Genomic DNA, 23,646 nt, shown 5'->3' on the forward strand with positions numbered 1-23,646 from the left:
TTCTCAACTCTCGCTGAAAATTCATATATCTGAAGATCATGACTGAAATACTAATCCCAAAACAGTCAATAGCAAAATACCAATGGCGGTCAATGGATACGAACATTTCTTCTGTATTTGTCTGAGTTGATCTCAACACCCTGAAATACAATATGAAGATGCACAGACAGTTCAAAAATACTCAGACAGCGTTCATTCTGCCGCCTTTAACCATCTATGAAGGGAAAGCCAACTACATTCTCACAACATTCAGGATGTGATATTCAAATAAAACAGTGCTGGCATTGGTCCCGGCAACGAAGTCAATCATGAAGCAATCTGTGGCACTTGCACGCCTACCCTCTCGCGGGCAGGCAGCTGAAGCCTGCAACTTTTGCACCAAATGAAGCTTAAGAAATAGCTGTCGTACTGTACATTGTGCGAAGATGCAGGCAGATGTGTGATAGAAGGAGACAAATGGAAACACCAGAGAGTAAATAGCTGGGAAAATGTAAATAATACGTTAAACTATATTAGTACTTGCATCCTCCAAGCAGATCTTACCTGTGCTCCCTAGTTCATGGAGCTGACCTGGTGCAATCCCTACTGTTTGGGACAGCCACCCCAGTACAGGAATATGGTATTATATTATATATATTATATATATTATATATATGGAATATACAGGAGACAGATCAGGTATCTGCTGTCCAAATACTTGAATCCCAATATTCTTTACAGTGTGGTCTCAAGTTTTCTCTCACTTTGTAATGTAATCTAGCATCTTTTAAGACCTCAAGATGATCAAACTTCAGTGTTTCAATATTTTACCGTATACACAATAGGAAAGTGGAGAAAGACAGAATTTTACTGCTGTTTTTTTGAGGGAGTCTAGGTATTTCTCTGCTACTTATCTGAAATAGTTGGGCTTCACGTTTTTCTTCTTCAGGCAAAAGAAATTTCAATATAGTTTTACCATAGTTCTCCCTATGAGAAATTAATGGGTATGAGAGGTTAAGACCCATTGAGAGAGGAGAAGCTGCCTGTAAAAGATGAAGATTTTTCACAGGATCTTTCTCACATATACCAGGAAAACTCTGGAGCATTTCTAATTGCAATGGGGGGGAATGGATTCACACCAGGAATTTAAACAGGTATAAACGAGAAGAGGTTCAGGCCTTTTTACAGTCTTGGTAACCCTTCTTTTCCCCCATTCCAGGTCTCCCAGAGGAGGGAAAAAAAGAAAAAAACCAAACAACATTATAATTTGAAAGAGGACAGCTCCAGAGACCACTATCAGCCCTCTAACTATATTTAAAAATGTATTTAACATAGAATAGTAACCAGACAGGCATCTCTTCTATAGATTTCACTCTATAGACAGAATTTCAGAATATTAATAAACAAGCAAGTAAAACAATTTTTCATATATTCACAAAATTGTTCATAGTGAAAGGATACCATCTCCAAAAACAAATCAGAAGGCATAGTGAAACAGAAACCAGCCATTGATTATTTGCCTTTTGCATGTACTTACTAGTAGTGTCTTCACATTTCATTGTTTGGGAAAAGGAAGATATAACTGTATGCTATGTTCCCGCACTGGCTCCTTTCCATGCCCTAGCGTCCATCTCTAATGCACAACAAATCAACCACTGTACTTCAAGAAGCAAAACAATGACAATAAACCCACCCAAAAGTAATCTGTCAGAGTTTAATACCGTAGTTGAAAGTAGAATCTTTTTTATATTAAAAAAACAACTTTCTACTGCATAAAGGAAAGATTTAATAATAATTTTAATAGCTAATTAATAATTAATAATATTTTCAGATAATCATAAAAATGAAACCAAAACAATTTAAATTTTAAATACTAATTTAATATACATATTGTTTAACCTGTGTTCTTTGAGTTTCGGGAGGTAAAAAGCCTGCCTTTTTTCTGCTATATACCAGCCTGCTCTATATGCTTATCCAGATAACTGCACAAATAAGCTATACAATCTTATTTACTTCTCTAACAGAGAGAATCTTGCCTTTTAGAGGCTTTCTTGATCAGTATCCGTATTCTGATGAGTCACAAACTGAGCTTTGGCTTTAAGCAATATTGAGCTTGATATAACACAGGAAATAAATACAAGATACTGTATTTTGCAATTAGGTCTACATAATCTGTCAAGGTTTGCAGGAAAATCCCAGTGAAGGGGGCAGGGGGAAATGCTTTCAAATCCCCGCAGCTTGCTTGCAAGCAAAATCCCCGTGGGGCTAACGTCATGCCTGTGGTAGCTCCTTGAAGTGCATATGGATATACCAGGAATTAATTGGCACTTTGTGTACGGGTTCTTTTATGTCTTTTAAATTTTTCAAGTCAGAGCTTTGCAAAACTCAAAATATTACAACAGTGCAATGACTATAACAAAGCAGGTGCTGAAATCTTTCTTTCTTAATGTACTTCAGTGGGAAGCAAAGTTCCCCATGTGAAATGTGAACTAGCTCTTTTAGCACTAAAAGCATTTTCAAAGGTATTTTTCTGCAGCAGTTGTGAAGAAAAACAGCTTAGGAAGCTCTGCTTTGTGGATTCAGATCTAGGACAGAATGTTATATATTCTAATTACATGGGTGACTGTGTTTTAAAACAAAGACGTGAAAGTCAGCACGATAACCAGTTTAACGTTTATTTTTTTAAAAGATGATAGCTTATTCAGTTATAAAGACCTCCTTATCATTACATAGATTAACGGGAAAAGATCAAGGATGATAGGAGATCAATAGTATTTTGAGGGATTTATCCCAGTAATTTACGTATTAATGCATAGTAAAGACCATGTAAGAAGAAGATACTTGCATAGAAATTTGAGGAAGCCACTAACAGGAAAAAGAAAGAGACTAATCAGTTCTACCAGCCCCACTTACATTTAAGGTTATTTTGAGAGTAACAGATTCAGACTTGACAGTCAGCCCCTGTCCATGGAGCTGTGCTCAGCCCCAGCTCAGAGAGGGCTCCTGGGTCCCAGCAGCTTCCATGGCACCTATTTCGATGGGACCCAACATAAGTCAGAGATTTGGCTGCAGTGCTCAGAAGCAGATCTGAGGATGCCTGTTGCCCTACATCCTCATGGCATGTCACAAATTGTGAAACCTGGGTAATGTGCTGCTTAACATCAGTAACGGGATCTGCCTCAAACAGATTCTGCTTTTCAATGAGGAAGTTTTCTGGGGCTAGAATAAATGTCAAACACTGAACCACCCAGGTAAAACGGCATGTAAAAGACAGCCAGTAGTCTGACATTGATTCATTTAAATATGATGCCACAAGAAATAGATTATGTCTACACAAAATACGGGGGATGGTGCAAAGTCACTGTGATGATATTGTAGAACGGTCAGCTAGAGCACAGGGATGGCAGTCAAGTTAGTAGACAGTGCAGAGGGACAAGATACAACTCCTCAGAGTCAGTGCTGTGTATACTATCAAAGGCTGAATTCATGTACTGCCAGTTATTCAGTGCCTTCTATTCTATACTATGCCATGTAGCCAAAACTAAGTAAAAAGAAAATCACTTGAGGCATACTCCCTTTACTGCAGTGCATGTCCACAAGATGGGGAATAAAATCAGCTCTATCAGTTTAAAAAGTTCCCAGCAGCCCTTGAAATTTCCTTTAACCTTGTTCCTTTCAACCACCACAGTCATCCTGATTCCATGATTAATCTACTTTTATCATCACAGCACGTTAGTCATGACCTCTTTCAACAGGAGGGGAAAAAGTAACCAGCATGCCACGTTTCCAGCTCTCAGCAGTGATTCTGTAGGAGTAATTATCTATTAAACAATTTTCACTGGTGTACTAATGTTTTTGTCTGCTACGACTTGCACAAATTCATTTTAGGATGCTTAATCATTCAGTTGTTTATATTGATGAAGATGTAGCCAATGAAGATTTTACTTGAACTTGAAAAAATCCATACCAGAAATAAGACAAATGAAAAAGAATGTTTTCCCAAGAGAAAGCGGCAATACGAGCAAGGTAATTTTACAAGTTCCTGTAGATTGTGCAATGCCTTATTTTCAAAGGCAATTCAGAAACAGTCCTGCAAGTCTGCACGGTGTGTGCAGCTTTACTTTTAGGTGTGAGTAAATGTAGGACCATAACACTGGAGGGAACTCCTTCATGCTTGTTTTTCACAAACAATCCAAAGACCAAAAATAACTTCCAGGCATGCTTAATAAACCTTAGAATTCTTGAAAAAAAAAAAAGACTATATTAACAGTCACAATATGTCAATGTAACAGAACAGCAGGGATTAGGGAGAGCACCAGTGGAAGAAGTTCATATTCCTCCTCAATTTGTGATCAAATATTAAGTATATTCAGTGTGCAGAAGGTATGCACTTGACAAAAATGAGAAAAGAATCAGTGGTGTTTGTCTCATTTACATTATTACATGCAGGAGAGGAAAAGAGGAATGAGAAGATGGAGTGACTTTAGGAAGACACCATATGTGATGCTCCTGGCTAGAATACATAACCAGATTCCCCTCATTTGTTACTGCACTATTAGCAATAACACCACTAACATTTCATACAGAACAGGTTTGTCTGAAGTATACCTTAAGAGCAAGCTTCCAGTAAATGCTTAGATTAAAACCTTCATGAAACATTGGGTCTCTGAGACTGTAAATGTAGCTCTACATGAGCCTTCATTCATAAACAGAAATGCAGTTTACAGAGAGCTATGGTGTTTACCTGTTTCAGTTATGAGACACAATAGCATTGCTATAAATAAGTTGCTATACTTTCTAGCAGAAAGTATACATATTTTTACTAATACTCACTGTTACTGATATTAAACCAGGGTTGAATAAGGGATCAAGTTCATATTTGCATTCAACGATTTATTACAGCAACCCATCCCTGTTGATTTAATCAGGTTTTGAAGGATGAAAATTTAATTTTTCTGTCTTTTTTTTTTTTTAAAAAAAAAAGTCATAATTCTGCTAAAGCTTTATAGAAAGCGCACACAGAAACATTTTCTGATGAAGAACAGGGACACTTGCCAATGGAAATGTTTATAATAAAATCAGGAAAGGAGTAACATGACACGCATCTCTCAATACTGGGAAATTTTAGTGAGCCTGAAGGCTTCCTCCCATTTTTCCTCTTTCATCTTCAAACACGAGAAGCCCTGAACTCGACTGAACATTGCTGTTTCACCCTGATGTCACATCAAGAGCAAGGGGCTGCAGAGCAGGACTTGGCATGCGATGAGGTGCAGGAAGGTCAGAGCAGGTCAGTTACTATTATCTTCCCTGTTGCAAAGCATTGCTGGCACCTGGACATAAGGTGCTCATATATCTTGCCTGCCTGTGGCTTTTTGTTACTGCCCTAATCAGCACTGTCAGCAGAGCTTCTCCAGATTTAGTTGAGGGCATTAATGCAGTCAGCGTAGTAGCAGTGATATGTGTTTTAACTAGCATCTAGATTAGGTAATGCAGTGATTTATCCATGGTAGCACTCCAGCTGTTGCTGCCATCCTGGAAGGGGGTTTATTACATGGAGAAAAGCCAACATGTTTTATCTTATAATGGTGATAGTCTAGGAGAACTAACGCAGTCATTTGCTAGAGGTCACTTTATAAATAATAATTCCTAACATGATTGTGGAATTGTACCTTGCAGTCAAACCAACTAAAAACTCACATTATTTCTGATCCCAAAACCTTTTTATTTCACTTACGTGGATGCAGATCTAGCAAAGTCTCTGCACAACTTTGCTATTAAATCCTCTGCAAACTCATCCTTCCAGCACCATTGTTTCCAGAGTGCCTCGCCAGTGTATCATACCTTGTGGTAACAACAAACATCCCACAGGTCTTCCCTGTGTTCACTCAATCTTAGCCCCAGCCAACCATCTAAAAGCAACACACCTATGCCATCTTTACTACGTCTATTCATATGCTCCAATTTAGGCATGATGAATCAGAGACACAAACTGGCCCACTAACTTAATTTGCCTTTCTGTGAAAAGATCAGCATATAGGTTATACCCTACTTGTATGAAAAATATAAATACAGGGATTGTTTGGCCCATGTAATGCTAATACAGAAGAGCATATGTTATGAATAATACCAAAAAGCAGTCACTTCATTTGGCTTTTGTTGAGAATTTTCACTTTATGCCTCAGAGAGTTTACATAATTAGACAGACTAAAAACTTGCTTAGTCTGTTTCTTCTTATTATTAAGTCATTATTTTAGTCCCAAAGGTAGTTGCTATGAATGCCATTAACTGGATGATATGAATTATTCAAATACTGGTGTGTTTAGACTGTCATCTCAAGAAAAGGCCCATAATCAATCTCATGTTGTTCAGAGGTTTGTAGCCCAGCAAAATTCCATCTCATTTACGAAGTATTGATTAAATGGGTATTAACTACCTGAAATTTAAGGTTAGCTAAGAAACACTAAGGTCGTTTATTGCTATTATTAATTCCTTCTTATACTCTGAACTTGTGAATACTCTTCCTGTCTTTTGCATTCTAATATATCTGGAAATAACTTCCCCAAAACATCTTGAATACTTCTTAAAGTATCAGTCAAAGAATATGTAAATAAAAATGTCAGAGAAAATACCTATATGTATTTCCACTTGCAAAACAGCTTTGATCACTAGCTTGTAGAGGTTAGAAGATAGGATGTTAGTCTGAGGTCACAGAAACAAGCATGCACTTTTCTTTTAATCCTACATGAAAACCCTTTTCTTTAGGGAAAAGAAATACATTCAAAAGGTGCGATATTAGTATCACCATGAAAATATACTCAGGGAAAATTCTTCATGTGCCCAGTGCAAATATCAGAGGTACTTTATATTGGTATCCTTTCTGGTTTTAAGGCACTCTAGATGCACTCTGGTAAAAAACCTGATAACAAATAATGACCTGCCATCAAGCCCAATAAGGACCACTGGGAAGAATTCCCATTCTGACTTCAGTGTGGGCTATGTCTAGGTCCTGTGTATCTTCTCAGGCCAGGAAATGTTAAGAAGGAACTGTGCTAGAAAGTGAGACATCTGTTGCCCGGATGAAGATATTTTTGACACACCTGTTGCCCAGATGAAGATATTTTTGACACATCTGTTGCCCAGATGAAGGTATTTTCTTCACTGGTTTTGAATATTAAAGCTGACCAGGGGTTATAAACCATCCATTGAATGATGGAAGCTAAAGCAAAAACTGAAACAGCAGGACAGATACAGGAGATCAGACTTCCTGGGCACTGCAAGAACCCTGCTGGTGTTTGTGATCATTGCACATTCCCAGCTCATTTTAACACACCGGGAAACTAAAGCTACTTAGTTCCTCCACCAGAATAAACCCCGTAAGCAATACTAGTGCTAACAAATGGTGCACAACCAACCTGTGCAGAGAGTACTTCTTAACCATAGTTCACTACCTTGGCTTTCTTTTTATGAGTTTATCTACAGAAATTGTTCTGATTACTACTGTAAAGGAAGGGGAAGGGTCTACCTGAAGAGTGGTTCTGCAGGACAGATTGTCATGGGCTGTGCAATGGACAGAATTCCTTTCCTATGTAATCTTGCTACACCACCCTTGGGAGATGCTGCAGATTCCGCAATTCAAATGAGGTCTGAACGTTTTGCAAGGAATCTACTGAGGAACAAGTGGCACAGTAGATCAGTGTTTGCAGACTCCTGGTGAGTAAGACTTCTCATGCTATCACACTTCAGCTACCATTCCTTAGCCAGTAATTAAATGCCATGTTCAGTTGCTAAACAACTCACAATGCGGTATTTCAATTTTCATAACACTGGTAATAATTTATCCCCTTTCTTCCTTGGTTAAGATAATCCTAATCATCACATAACTAGTTAAAACCTTCTTTGCCAAGGAGCCTGGCAGCCACAGCTGGCTTTACGCTGACCATACCAACCTTTTGCTCTTCCCAGCTACCTGCAAATACCTTTTCTAGTTAGTGCAGAGTCTTTTTAGTTGTCAGTTGATAGAGGACGCAAAACACATTGAAGTTCCAGCTATAACTAGGACTTCTGACTGATCTGGTAATGCTGCTCATATTTAGGGCAACTGTTAGACAGGGTTCACATTGTGACAAAATTTTTGAGGGAAAGTCAAATGGGAAAATAAGCGTCTGTGAAAGCAATCCTTCACACATATCGTCACCCTGAAGAATAATCTGTCAGTTGCCATGAGACTGGTTGTGTCAGGGTAGAGGCCAAGGTTTGTAGATGGACACAAGTGGAGTGGAGATGTGGTTTGGTAAGCACACAGGGGACAGATGGCTTTGTGACTGCTGAAAGGACTATGCCACTCAAATGATTTCTCCACCCACAGAAGCTATTAGAGAAAACAGAAAGTTGGCTCAAATGATTAATCCCTCCTGAACCTTAAGAAATTGTCTCAATATTGCTTGAATCACAACAAACACACTCATAATGTATATTTCATTATCTCTTGAAAATAAGAATCAACAGAAAAAAGTTGATACATGAACACAAAAAGTTACCCTTCAGTGAGACTCCAATCATTCTAATTATCTCTGCATTTTTCCTCAAAATACTTTTTCCTTCTACAAAAATTGGCAGGCAATAGATTAGGTTAAAAACATTAAATGTTGCTTAGTTTTGCAATAGACAAAGGAAAAACCCCCTCAAAATGTAAGAAGTCTCACAAAGACTTGAATGATTGTTTCTCTTTCTTAACCATTCATGGAATAAGAAGGTTGTAAGAGTGCAAGAATAAAATACACTCATCTTTTTCAGTCCACATAACTGATGTTCCACTGAAATTAGAAGATCTTTCAGATGACAAGCGCACGTCCTCATTTCCAGGGGAGGTCAAAGAGTATGAGTTTCGTTTAGCTCTTGTTTTCTGCTGCAGTATCATGGTGCTGGAAGTGTCTGGAAGTGTCTGGAAGTATTGGAAGTACTTCCAACAGCCTACATAAAACAGTAACTTTTCTCCACCAGCTGTAAAACAGCAGAGAAACATGGAGGTGCAGCTAGGGACTGCTTATTTGCTTCTCTACAGCTACAGCTGTACCAAGGCTTTGCCTTTATTTTCACCCTGCAGATTGCTCTGCACTTCTGTGATCTACCTCTAATGATCCACAAGCCTCCTGAGGAGCGGCTGAGGGATCTGGGGTGGTTTAGTCTGGAGAAGAGGAGGCTCAGGGGGGGCCTTATCACTCTCTACAGCTGCCTGACAGGGGGCTGTAGGTAGGTGGGGGTCGGTCTTTTCTCCCAAGAAACAAGTGACAGGACAAGAGGAAACAGCCTCAAGTTGTGCTAGTGGAGGTTTAGGTTGGATTATGAAAATTTTCTTCACCGAAAGGGTTGTCAAGTACTGGAACAGGCTGCCCAGGGAGGTGGCTGAGTCACCATCACTGGAGGTGTTTCATAGCCATGTAGATGTGGTGCTTAGGGACATGGCTTGGTGGTGGACTAGCTGCTGCTGGGTTTATGGTTGGACTCAATAATTTTAAAGGTCTTTTGCAACCTAAATGATTCCATGATTCTATATGAACTCAGCATATATGTACTCCTCTGGGGCCATCAACACAGAAGTAAGTGGATATACATCTCTGTACTCTGTACCACAACAAAAAAATTCTTAATATATTGGCATGTATTTTTACTTTTTTTTTTTTTTAAAAAAAATTTGTTTCCTGAACCTCAGCTGTAATGAAGTAACTTGAAACAGCTTTCTTTCTAGAAGTCAAGCCTAGCAGAAGAACAACTGTAAGCGAATATAATTTGCTTTGCTGGTTTTGAAAGTTAGTGTATACAACATAAAATATGACTTGTTTGACTATCGCACATCAGCATAATATAGTCTTACAGACATAGATGCTGTTCACTCCAGAGGAGGACTGTCATGCCCACACATCACTCAATTACACTTGCTGAGCCACCACATAGGTGTTGGGGCATCTCCACATGCAACTGACGCAAGAAGCCAGACAGACACATATTTGCTTATTTCGGTGCATCACCGCTTGCTGGTTTGATTACTTTTAATATCAGGATGGTAAATGTGAAAAACCATGAAGTCAAAATAGACGGTGATACAGACACATGAAATAATGTGTTTAAAAGTACTGTTACTTCAGTCCTTCAGCCATATTACTTGGGGTGATTAAAGAACGCTGGCACGCAGGTTGAGAAAGCGTGTTATGGGTAGTGTTCGTAACAGCATCATTTCAGTTGCCATGGGGATGCTAACTCTGAACTGACTGCTTTCGTGTATCCAAACCCTCAGTCAAAAGTTGTTTGAATATGTCTGTGTGTGGGTGTTTGTGTATACAAAGAATGAAACTAGGAGATATAAGATGATACCAAATAGACGCCAAGATATGGGACACAAGGGAGTATCTAGATGATTACTCTAAGAAATAGGCTCCCAGTCCTTATGTTTTCTTCTGCTTTGAGTACATAAATTATATTTTTAGCCTGTAAGCTAATTGTATAGATGTTGAGGGAGATTTGCAGCTAGTAGACATTGGTATTGAGTTTACTGAAGTCAGTGAACTTATGGCAGACTTTGACCAGCTGAAGATCTCTTCTATTTCCTGCAGTTCAAAAGTCCCTATGTAGGATAGTTTTGAGAAAATTCAATTGTACTTACATTATTAGTTTCTGTTCTTCCCTGCCGAGGACTTTCAGGTACTCACCAATATCCCCCAAGGAAATTCTTCTATGATATTAAGTCAAATACTGGAGAACTGACAAAAAATGCAGAGCTTTAATAGTTTTTTTCAGCATTTAATTTAGCAGATTAAGTCTTCCTATATGGTTCGAGTCACCTTACATGATGACTCTGAGACTGTATTTCACAAGGTTCAGTTAGACACATTATACTAAGCTGAGAGCTATATTAAGGAATATTAAATATTTAATCTATGATGACAGGTATTTTTGGAAGCTGATACAACAGTGCTCATGAATGAGGAAATGAACTTTGACAAAATGAATGGTTTGACAGATGGTAGTTTGCTTAGAACCCTTACTAACAGATGTTGGAATGAATGTTCTGAAAGGCCTCTGTGTATTTTGGGTTTTATCATTTTATTGGCAAATAGCTATCACCTGGTGTATACCTGCTCTTTGGAAGTTCTTGATGTGGAAGATGCTAATTTTTTTCCTTGCCTTTTTTTGGGAAAAAACCCCCGACACTTCATTGATTCTTGCTTGGAGATAAGAATGATGGAACTTAGTCTTAGAAAGATAAGAATGATGGAACTTAGAAAGTCTTTAAGTACATTTTTTGGTGTGGGTTTTTTTTTTGTGTGTGTGTGTGTGTGTGTGTGACAGTAGTTATGATTAGGTTTGTGAGAATCACAGACACACAATTAATTATGCCACTATTAGGGACATGAAGCACCAAAAATGTGATGCTGAGCACCAGAAGTGGGACTGAAGCCATAGGTAGTGTGGGAGACACTTGTGTAAAACTAAATTAAGCTACAAATAAAAACATACCTTCTACATACCAAAAATGTTATTCCAATATATTTAGACTTCAAAAGAAAAAAAGGAAAAAAAAGGAAAGGAAAAAAAAAAGAAAAAGAAAGCATTCTCAGTAATCAGTAAATAAAGTACCAACATGGCTTCTGGAGCAGAAACTAGAATTCAGATTCTCTCAAACAAGTATCCTAACCACTGTTCTGCACAATACTTGTCTTACTCTGCTGATTTTGAGCTATCTTAACGTAAACAAAACACATCAATACACTATTTAGTTCTCAGATATATTTTTAGTGAACACTGTGTTTGGGCAATACTTAAGGAAGACCTCATTCTCCATCTTCTCTGGATGCACGTTGCCATCACCCGTGCAGCATGTTGACTGCATGCTAAGGCACCGAACGTATATCTATGTATTTCATGGGATGCCCGATGTCCATAATTAACCACTCTGATACCTGCTGTGGGAACAAGCTTTATAAGAACTATAGTTTTGTGGCTCTAACTGTACTAAGTTGACCTTAAAATACTAAATTACACGGGATGTTGGGAAAAATTTTACCCTGAATCTGCTGGGGTACATCCCTTTCCATCACAGGCCACCATTTTAATAAGTTTCTACAGGAAGACTATTTAGTCAGGGTTTGAGTAAATATAATGAAGAAATTTAACACTGTGCAAGGTTATTAAAAAAGAAAAAAGTATTATTTAAAACAGATGCATTGAGAAGGGAAAAGTAAATAAACCCAATGTATTTTAATTTGGACTAGAATACTAATATATTCAAATTACCATTAAGGATTTGGGAACCTTTTCCATCAAACTGTTGTATCTCAAAATATGGAGTTTCATCTGAACTTTAGCATATAGTTTCAGAAAAGCCATTTAGGGAAGAAATTAGAAAAATGCTAGAATTAAGAATGCTCTTTTCATATATTCTAAATAAGACTTGTAGCTTTTCCATTTTGACATCATATTTGACATGCAAAAATTGTCCCCCAAAAAGAATAAAAATGTGAATTAGAGCTGGAAAAGGATTAATTCTTTTAAGACAAAACCCACCCCCAAATAGAAATTTTTTGTATGCAATAAAAAAACAGGGTGGAAAAGCTAACTACTCAACCTGAACTAACTTCATTTCCAAGTTTTTGATTCTGTAACCAAACTGAGCAGTCCAGCTGTTTCATAAATGAATCCTCCTTCTTCTCACAATAACAAAATTAAATATTTGAATATTTTATTTAAAAACCAATTGGTAACCATACTGATGTCTCTGGTGAAATGGTTCCTGCTATTTTAATGAGACATAAGATTTTTTTTTTCTATGTAATAACTTACATTTACATACAACAGTCTCCAGCAATAGTTCAGGTGTTCAATCATAGCTCCCACACAGTGGTATGATGCACAGTAATTAGTTAATTTTCTTAATATTCTCCAGATGTAAGGTATACTCTAATCTACTGTTGGTGGCTGTGGATTAATACTGACCTTGTAAAAACAACTTCCATGTCCAAAAGACTAAAAAAAGCACTTAAAAAAGAGGTGGTAGTCTTTTGTACACCATTAAAATTTTTGCATCATCAGGCAGGAATCCTCTTAACAATGACATCTATCATGTATTTTTGAGGTTGAAAGTCTTAGGACTCCCTGGTGCATTGACCACCCAACCCAGCCCAGCCTGCAGGAGCTGCCGAAACTCTGCTGTGAGCTCCTTCTCCACGCCAGGCTCCCCGGCACAGGTGGTATGTCTTACTGTTCTCAGGCATATCAACATCTAGGAAGGTTCATCTGTTGAGCAAGGACCCACTGCGGTGGTACTATTTGCTGAACAAAAAGACGATACCTACTCCAAAAGACTAGAGGAGCAAGGCTATTATCTTATGGGGCAATAATCACCCACCTTACTCCCTCTCATCCCTGAGCATGGTTGCTTCACATCCATCCTTCTTCAAAGCTACTTACACTTCTTAAGTGCGTGACTTAGTACTTCAGTACTGTAGGCCAGTCCTTACACTGCTAGTTATACCAAATTATTCTGTCTCATTTTACAATGTTCTTCACCACATTTCAGTTTATTGATTTTTGGCATATCGACCATGGCTGATGTCTTTGTGTATTAAAGGGATAATAGCTGCACAGAGATAAAAAAGGATAATATTTCATGGAAACAACAGGGAAACCAGGAAAAAAAAAAAAAAAGAATCAAGAAGTATTAGGTTTGGGTGGTGAAACTGGGAGAGAAGAAGAAATGTAAGGTTATAGGCATGGACCCTAGGTTAGAAATCACTAGAGGAGAGTAACGTTTAGCAGGTCCTGCCAGCAGTTTATGTTAGAGATTAGCAGTTACTATGACTTTGGCAACGGTAAAGACGAATACAAACAACAGTCTTGCCCATGGCCATCTCTGTACTGATCCATACTGCCTTGACAAATTATGTATCTGAATAGAAAAATATAGATGCGTGTAGGGAAGGAGCAGAGATTAAGTGAATTCAGAATAAAAAAGAACAGCATATTTTAAAGCCATAAATGCAAAAAGACAACAGGGAAAAGAGAAACCAGTGCTCTCTTAAAAAAAGACTTCTCACCAGAACAGTCAAAGCGACCATTTTGGTTATATCTCAGGAACGACTAATAAAAATAGAAATGTGGGATTATTTTTTTTCTCATTGTATTAGGAAACACAAAAAGTTAGTGTCGCTGACAAAATGGTAAAAACTATACACATGTGCTGTTTTATCACAGCCAGCCCATGAGGAGAAACAAAGGTCAGCAGAACTTTAAAAAGCAGGTATGAGTTACTCTGAATTAACGTGCTTTCAAAAACATGATCAGTGACCCTTTAAATCACAAGCCAATTACATGCATTGTAGTGCCATTACTAATTACATGCTGAGAGTGTAAATTTAAAATGGCAATTTCAATTTTCAATTCATTGGGAGAATGCAGGAAAATGAAATTGCATACTAATCAGTTCATGTGTGTCAGACACCTGAAAGATTAGAGACAAAATACTCTGCACTCATTACAAGTGAGTTATAAGCGAAGCACTCAAACCTTTCATTTGCCAAGCTGCATATAAATAAAGAAATTAAATGACAAAGAAAATTGATAATGAAGGAACAAGGCAAAAATAGCTACAGGCCTGTACGTAATTATACTTCACAGGACTTTGCCCATTATACACAGCTACCTTTAGAGTTTATCTAGCTTTAGAAACTATAAGAGCTAACAGGCTACCGCTTCAGGTTCAACGCACTAAATATTAATTTACATTTCCTAAAAATGGGGTTTCTGGTTTCATAGCCTTCCACTTAATCTCTGCCAAATATTCACAGTGTTTTCCAGGAGCCATCTTCTGCACCAGCTACTTCGTGAATCAGACCAACATGGAAATTTTCCCATATACAGACGCCTCACACTGGGGTGTGGGAAGAAGCTGGTGACATGTTAAAGAAAATAAAAACTCGGAAGAGGCTGTTGGTAGAGGAAGCATTTGTCCCACAAGGCCAGAAAGAAGGTAGACAGAAACTTAACACGAGTCGGAGTCGGCTGACTTTTTGTAACTTTCCACAAATTCCTGTGAAGTGTCTCCCCGGCCATTACAGAAGCTGTGCAGATACAAGACATGGGATTTCTGCTTCTCCTCTCAACAGAAACTGTTCACCCATATACGGGTCAGCAAGTACCTGTCTCTCAGAGTGAGTGTATTTCATGCTTGAAGAACAAGACAGTGCTCTGATGTAAAGAACTACTATGTAGTGCATAAAGTGTGAGTTTGTGGAGATCTGTATCCTTGCCAAATCAAAACGGGGTTTCTGCAGCACACTAAAAAAAGCACTTTTTCTCTGCAAGTATCATCTCCCTGAAAAAAAATTTACATTTTCTGTTCCCAGGTGTGTTAAGGAGAAAAGTCCTCAGAAAAGGTGGGGGTGGGGGTGGGGAATCCTCTCAAGATTTCAGCTTTTGTTTTTAAACTACAAAGATTATTTTTATTTTTGCTCTGAACTGAAAAGAGAAGATAAAAATACTTGGCAGGTTTCCTGAAAATTACAGACCAAAGTTTATTTTAAAAGAAAAAAGAGAAGAAACAGAAGGGAATGCTAGGTGCTTAGTACACATTAATAATTTCACTTAATTAGCTTCTAGAAAGTCTTTACGTACTATGGCTTTCAAAATTACAGAATAACCTGCATAGGGTTTGCGCTACCTAGATTAGGTTATTAACTCCAAAAAAGAGCAAATTGTTTAAACCTGCTGCCATGGGCTGAATTTTGTAGACACATTTTCTCCATTGGTCCAAACTCCCTTCCAGGTAAGAGCGAAGGGAAGACTTCCCTGGCAGCAGAGTCCAAGGCAGACATAACTCTGGTCTGGGTAGAAACCTGCACAGCTGCCTCAGAGCTGCCTGCACAGCGCACGGTGGATTTGCCAAGTACAGACGTAGAGGCAACAGACCATTAGCCATCCCCATCCAGTTCATCTCCTAGTAAAGACATGTCTAGGGGGCTAGTGCTAAATGATTTTGAATTTGTTCTCCAGCTCATTTAATAAAGTCCACACTCCAAAACAGCCCAAAAGCTACTGTAACACTGACTTTTTCATTATCTATTACAGTTACATTAGCTTTCTATTCCTGTGAAAATAATTCTGCTCAAGTCCCATAGCATCACTCTTCCCAGTTCTTTTTCAATGCATAAATTTTATAAGACTTCCTGACCTCTCTGGTCTTTACGGAAGAAAACTGACTTACAATACATTGAAGGGCCTTTGTGTTTTCACTCTGCAGCGTATAACAAACAGTAACATTGGTTTCATTTCTCAGAACTGACAAAATCCAGCATTCTCACCACACCAGTTTCAAAATCTTCATCAAACAGCGCCTGCTCTCCAAACGTGAAAAATGAACAGGTAATCCTGTACGCTTTTTCCCCACTTATCTGGGAACTGCTTAGAGAAATCACGAACAGTAGTCAGCACAAAAACTTGAATATAAACAACAATTTTGCCACATACACAAAGGTCACTTTAAGGACAGTGTGTCTGACACACCCAAGGGACATACGGACAGTTCAGCCTAGCACTAGTAGACAAGCTGCTCAAGAACCATCTTTTGCTCCTCCTGCGGTGGGTTCACTGGGAGCGAAGCATCATCTTCACATACTCACTGCACCGATTAGTGCAGAAAGTTTTCCCATTAGTATCTAACATCAACTTTATTAACTAACAGCTGAAAATGCCAAAGCTTAGCCCAATTCACATATGAAAAGAAAACACCATAAAAGTAGAAAGCTATAGCAATCCCTACATAATCATTATCCTCCTTAAAATACAGCCACAGGACTTTACTAAAGTCATTTGCTGGGCACAGAGAAATCCAGCCCACAACGAGGGCACTGCTATTTGAGTCATTCTAGCAATAACAGCCTTGAGTGGGAATGAAAAAGAAGTGTTCAGCCACAGATGTGGTTGAACTAACAGCTATTTCAACCTTAATTAGAACAGTTCTTGTTACTTCCAGCATGATGCACACAATGCTTAACCTGTGTGCCCAGGGCAACTCAGCAGAGAGGACAAACTATTCCTGCAGGCTCTGGTACCGCCAAAACCATATTAAAGCACTCTAGAATGATGCCCAAGGAAGGCTGCATGTGTCAAAGTAGCTCTACCAAGAGATACTGCTGTGAAATGCTGCTGAGGCCCTAATGAGCAAATGTAACATATGTGGAAAGCAGCCTCCTTGAAAAGAGTCTTTATGAATTTGCTTCTATGGTTTAGAGCCACAATGGAACATATGCACATGTTTTTTAAATAAAAGGATTTGTGCATTTGTAAAGTCAAGATTATTACTGTTTTGCAACTAAATAGTCCCTTTTAGTCCAGGCTACATTTCTGACAGTGAATAAGAATCTAGCTGTTAGTTTACCACTTGTCTTCATCAGTTTCTTAAGTGACTCTGGCAATTGAATCAAGGAGATTTTTTTCCTTCTCAGCTCCATCTGTTACCTGAATCCATGGCCATCTGTCATTTTCTGCAGCAGTCCAAGCATTCACAAGACCCTTCTTATTAAGTCGTGCATAGTATGGATACCATTTCTGGAGCCCAAAAAGAGCTCGATGAGTGGATGATGCAGTAATTTGTTGGTTTGACACAATTCCTCCTTCTATCCCTAGTGGGCCAGAGCACCCTGAAAATGGAAACAAGAAAAGAAATGTGCAAAACTGAAACAATCAACTCTTCTGAGTCCCAAGTGACTGCAATTACAAATAGCCTACAAATAGATCCAAAATGTCACGTCAAATACGTTATCAGTAGATATATAAAGCACTCAAGTAACATATTTTTGTAGAAATGAAAAAAACCCAACAACCCAAGTACAAAAATATTGCTTGTAAGTAACTATTCCCATTGCAAAATTGATGAAATAAATAGATTAGCCCTTCAATTTCTTTTAGTCTGTTCTATCTGAAGAGTTGTGAGTTTGGGTTTTGCAGATACCATGAAAGAAAATGATCCTTAGATTCAAATATTAAAATAATTGCTAAAATTAAATTCAAAATTCTGTAATTACTAAAGTTCCATATTACTGCTCTCACCATAGTGGTTAGTATTTAGGCAATGTGCTACAAATTGTTATTGCAGTTATCTTTAGAAATATGAAATTAGATACATGATATTGTTCAGTTATATTAAAAATAGTTAAAGGTCTTGTACATTTAATCAGCAAGCTATAAAGTATGTATTTAACTGCAATGTTCAAGTGTTCATAACTTTATGTGTGGTATTCACTATTAATGTATGCACCTGAAATACCTGCAGACGCAATCTTTTTTAAAGTCAAGATATTCCCGTATACATTGTTTTCTGAAGCCACTCCATTTGAATACATGAACAAGATCATTCAGTTATTGTGAGCAGTCCAAACAAATTTACAAATGACTGCCAGTCTACCTACTATTAAATATCCCCAACCAGTTTCAAGTAAAAGAGATTTTTTTTTTCCTTAACTCAGTTCTGATGGAAAGTATAAAGAGAAGCTAATTGCAGGAACTACTGTAGCAGCCAATCTTGCCCAGTTGCCCAAAAGATCTTCTGCTTTGTGGGTCAATTGCACTTTAGCAGTTTTGAACACAACAGGACAGATGTTTATTTACACTTTAGGTTTTCTCAGAAGCCTGGCAGTATTGCACCTCAAGCAGTACCCAAGAATGAACTCTGACATGGTACTGCTATGAAATCCTTACACCACACAGGCAGAAAGTCACACATAATTTAATTCCTCATTAATTGAAAGGTAGAGAGAAGAAAAAGTGACCAGTGCAATTTGCTTCTCTTGGCAGAAGCTGAGGCAGGGAGGCAGTGCTGGGAGTCACTAGCTATGCAGTTCCCAGGTTATTGCATATCACTGATAATGGAGACAAATATAAACTAAATTGCAGTTTTAAGTTGATTATGGAGCAAGAGCCAGGGACAAGCATGTGATTGCTTTCTGAAAAGATAAACCAAACCCCCACAGGTGGGGCTCCAAATGCGTTCCTTCTTAGGTGCAAAATCTGGCTTACTTCCAGGATGTGCTTAAATGAAATCCTGGTCCCATTGAAATTAATGACTGACTTGCACCATAAGATGGTTTCATCCACATTTTTAACAGTCCACAAAGCTCAGTTAGCTTCTGAAACCCTAGTGCTCCTTTTCTGTGTCATGTATCACCCGACAATAGAGGGGGCATTCGGCACTTGACTAAAAGATCTGTTCATGCTGCACAAAATATAACAAAATGCAGCTCTTTCCTGCTGCTGTACCAGGTGCGTAGTCATGCCAGAAGGAAACAAATTCTTTGTCACCAGCACAGGCAGGCGTAATATAGGATGTATTTAAAAAAACCACATATGTTGGAAAAGTGTCACTTTTCATTGTGTTTTCAAGCGTTACTTAAAAAATTGAAAGAACTATTTAAATCATAGCTTTCTGAAATCTTTTCATCTAATCAGAATAAATTCCTTTGGTGTACAAACTGCCATATCTGCTTGGAAGCTGGAGGTAAACTACTCTACATTCCTAATAAAATGGCATATTTAAGAAAGTTTCTTATATTTACTTGTTAAAATATCTTTGCCTTTTCATAATGGAAAAGAAAGCGCACACGTGTGTCTGTGCATGTAACTCACAAACACACGCGCGTACATAGAGGACTGATTCCAGTTTACTGTGGAATTAACCACCCCTTAAATCTGGTACCTTAGGTTGATAAAAATAGAGATGTTAAAAAACTGAAGAGAGGTTTCCAAAGGAGCTTAAAAAAGGGGCATGGAGGTATGGTAGGTCTTTTAATATAGACATGGAGCATGCAGCTGTGTTCTGTATCCTCACGGTGAGGAGCACAGGGATGAGGATGCTGCCAGCTCTGCTGGCATTATTCAGTGACCTAATGGGAAAAATGTGTGTGCTTGAGGATGGAGCCACAGCATGTATCAGGGCCAGTTTTGAGTGGCGTCCAGAAGAAGGGTATTTGGCTCTAGCAGGTAATTTTCAAAAGAAAAACACGTATTTGATGCCAAGACCTTTGATCTGCTACAGACATCCCAGCTTTGGCAGACTTGGAAGAGATGTGGTTGTCCATTTTTATTGCTTATCAGCCTCTGTTCAAGCTGCAGAATTTTGTGGAAAGCTTTGATTTGACGGTATGTTAGTTCTCACGCTTGAGATGCATTAAATGGTATTTCAAATATGTGTGAATTCCTTACAAGAGAAAGGTGAATTTTTCCTTTCTAAACTGAAGGCAGTTAAATTACCATGTAGAGCACTTAACTCTGGTTTGTCAGCTATGACCACATACGGTCAGAAGTGTTCACCTTTCTCAGCTTTAGGAAGATTATTCCTGAAATCCAAAGCAAGCCTCCACCTTCAGAGAATAGCTACTTCATTGTACCGCCTCCTATTTTAATTGCAGTTCCAGCCTTAGTTCGTCACGTCAGTCAGTTTTACAATGTGAGTTAAACACAACATTTACCACTCCTAAAAATTAAAACAACCACACAGCAGAAATATTACCAAAAAACCCTAGAAAATTCCCTTTCAGTGTTCAGTTTAAGCATAACAACAAGATGTGTAGGAAACATGAGACTGGATAATAATTGCTAAATAATATTAGCCTTACAATGTAATATATATATATATGTACACGCTGCTAAGATCTGTTTTGGGGGACCATCTTTTTTTCACTGCCTTGAAGGACATCAGATCATTTCCACGAAGTGGGAAGCCTGGATCAAGCTAAAGCTTCATCCTGCCCAGGACTTGCTTGCTAGTCCAAACCACAGAGCTTGCAATGCAGTATTACCCTGACTACAGCAGCGCTGATGAACTGAGCAATTTCTTAGACACAGGCTGAGCAGATGGGTCTTGAGGAAGCCCACGCCAGGCTACCTCATCCTACGACATAAGATACCCCCGTATGCATCATGATGGGTTTTGTTTGAGTAGCATTCCCTTGAACTTGACCACTTTGAATTTAACCTTCTGTTTCATAGCCAGGTCAATCTGTATTTAAAGGTATTTTTAAAACTCCTCAGTCCATTTTGATAATGCCAAGTACATTTCTGAAAATATCAGAACAATTTGCTGTCTTTCTTATTTATTTAACAGCCAGGACCCCCGCAAAGGTTTTCTTAGGATTCAGTGAATAAGCTCCTTCCAGTTAAAACTGCCCATTTACCTACCCTTCAGATCCTTATTTTTAATCAGACATTAGTCTACAAGAAAAGCTTTCAATTTACTTTCTTTTATCAGTTGAAAGGAAATAGTTGAACATGTATTTGGACAGTCAAATACTGCAGCGCAAATGGACTTCCCTTAGCCATATGCTCATTAATTTCTTCCAAATGCTCCAATAGATTTGTGAGTCGTGCTTTCACCTTACAAAAGCTCTAATGGGGCTATTACTCTCTAAAATCCCAAGAGATATACTTTGTCTGAAAACTCTCAGCTGAATACCCCACCTCTAGTTCCATCAAGCAGGTACTATGAGCAAAGGACTGGTTACAGACTAGCTTCTGCACAAGATATTCATGACACAAACAATACTTTCCTTCATGTTAAGATATCAGTCCTTTCTTTTAGTGCTTAAGAGCTGTGATAAGCCATTGCCTGCTAACAATGAAGGAAATAAGCAAATGCAGCTTTTGGAGATTGTCTTTTAAATAGAACTGAGATACAAATTTTGCAGAACAAGTACAAGCTGTATTATATTTTGTTGTTATACATCCCCTTCTATTAAATCCACAGTTCATTTAACAAAAATCATGACAGCTTGGGAAACTGCAGCCTCCAAGGGAGTAATAGTATCACTACAATGATTCTGTACAACGTAGTGTGGTCAACGCCAGCCATTAAATAAAAAGCCATTTTTATTAGTTAATGCTGACACATTGGGGGATGACAATCAGTTTGATTCAAGAAAATAATAAAAAAAATAAAATAGCAATTAAAAAGCTGCTTGACAGGTTCATGATAACAGATTCAGAAGGAAGATTTTATCATCTGGAGCTGTTATTTTAGTGTCATTAAATAGCAAAATACTAACTCAAGCAATATTGTTTTTAATCCTACACTGACAATTGGTATGCACCAAATAAAACTGTAATGATGCTTCTCTTGTTCTCATCAAACAGAAATCTATGCTCATGATGTCCCATTGTCCATGAGGTTGATGGAATGCAAAGATGTACCGATGGCTACATGACTGTGAGTGGATCCAGTCAACAACACAGCAAACGTGAAGGATTCACTTACTCTTTCCAGTTCTCCTAAGAATCCTCACTAGCTCATGTGAAGATCGCATGGTTATAAAACTGCCTTGAAGCCTTCGTTCCTAATGTACTGTTTTGCACCACAAAGCAAATGATCATTAACTCAAATTTCACTCGTGACCGGGGGTATGGAGATAAAATAGCTCCCCAGACAAAAGATGAGTTCTGCATTTCCAGCCTTATCTCATACAACAATAAATCCCTCCAGCTGAACAAAAATATTTGTGCAAAAGGAGATAGAAGAAGATGACTTTCAGCTTACTGTGTTTTACATTGATATCTCTTCAGGGGTAATTTACAATAGGGATATATGTCACTGATCTCCCCTGTTAATAGGGGAAAGACAAACCATTTTAAAATAAAGAATTACTACAGTAGGCGATAATAAGCAGAAAGGACTGGGTAAACATGTTACTTTAGTACATTTAATTTGGACTTCTACATTTATGTCAGTCCACAAATTAAGCAAAACCTCCAAATGGTTTAAAAATTGCTTGAAAATATGAAGATGATGCCTTTGCAAACAGCAGAAAAAAGATTTCTTGTTATTGATGATGAAACATGACTGACTTTGCAGTGTGAATATATAGCTTTCGTTTGCTGGTGTGTCTCTTACTAACGTCATCAAAACAAACAGATGCAAAATTGAAGGCATGCAGAAAACAAATCTGCTTTAGACATCTGCAATCCTGTCTTTCTCTAAGTACCTCATTTTCTGGAACGAGATGGCTCTGGCTGTGCTTGGCATATCATGGTAATTGTGCTGAACACAAACCCTGACAATGGGATTACAGATGACCTCTGATACTGCAGTAATTAACACTGCTCCCCACCAAGCAGTCTAGGCTTCAGCCTCCTATTTCTTCCTTTTGTTTCTCCTACCACCCACACATCCTGGCCCAGTTTGTTCTGTCAAGGACAACTCTCTTCAGATAATGGTGAATTTGTTTTTATAGATCCTTGTTAAATGGATATGGATAATCATTTAGCAACCTGCTATTAAAGCATCCACCCATATGCAGTGTATGAAGTGATGCTCTTGTAGGGCTTGTTTTTTTGACAACCATGACACAATAATGCTAAAATCCTTTCTTTATAAATACTATGTAAAGTGCTTTTACAGAGACGTGGCTGGGAGACACAGGTCCCCTCCTACTAGAGGTGTCACTGGACCCCTCATGGGTTTTGTGACACGATAGTCCCCACTTGCCATCTTCACCATTGCACAATGGGATTACAGATGACCACTGGTATTGCAGTAATCAATGCTGATACAGGCATAAGCTCCCGACCATACAATCTAGGCTTCAGCCTCTTATTTCCTGTTCTTGTTCCTTCACACAGGGACTTTGCCTCTCT

General features: G+C 38.3%; 1 protein-coding gene across 2 annotated transcripts in view; it reads right to left on the reverse strand.

The window, feature by feature from the left end:
• The window catches only part of EDIL3 (EGF like repeats and discoidin domains 3), a 257,246-nt gene that overhangs the window by 60,251 nt on the left and 173,349 nt on the right, over positions 1-23,646 (reverse strand). For both annotated transcript variants that reach the window (XM_055791610.1, XM_055791609.1), the window contains one exon: positions 17,485-17,666. In XM_055791610.1, the coding sequence (XP_055647585.1) occupies positions 17,485-17,666 (182 nt within the window). The remainder of the gene's footprint in view (positions 1-17,484; positions 17,667-23,646) is intronic.

The sequence above is a fragment of the Falco peregrinus genome, chromosome Z, assembly GCF_023634155.1.
Source record: "Falco peregrinus isolate bFalPer1 chromosome Z, bFalPer1.pri, whole genome shotgun sequence".
NCBI lineage: Eukaryota > Metazoa > Chordata > Aves > Falconiformes > Falconidae > Falco > Falco peregrinus.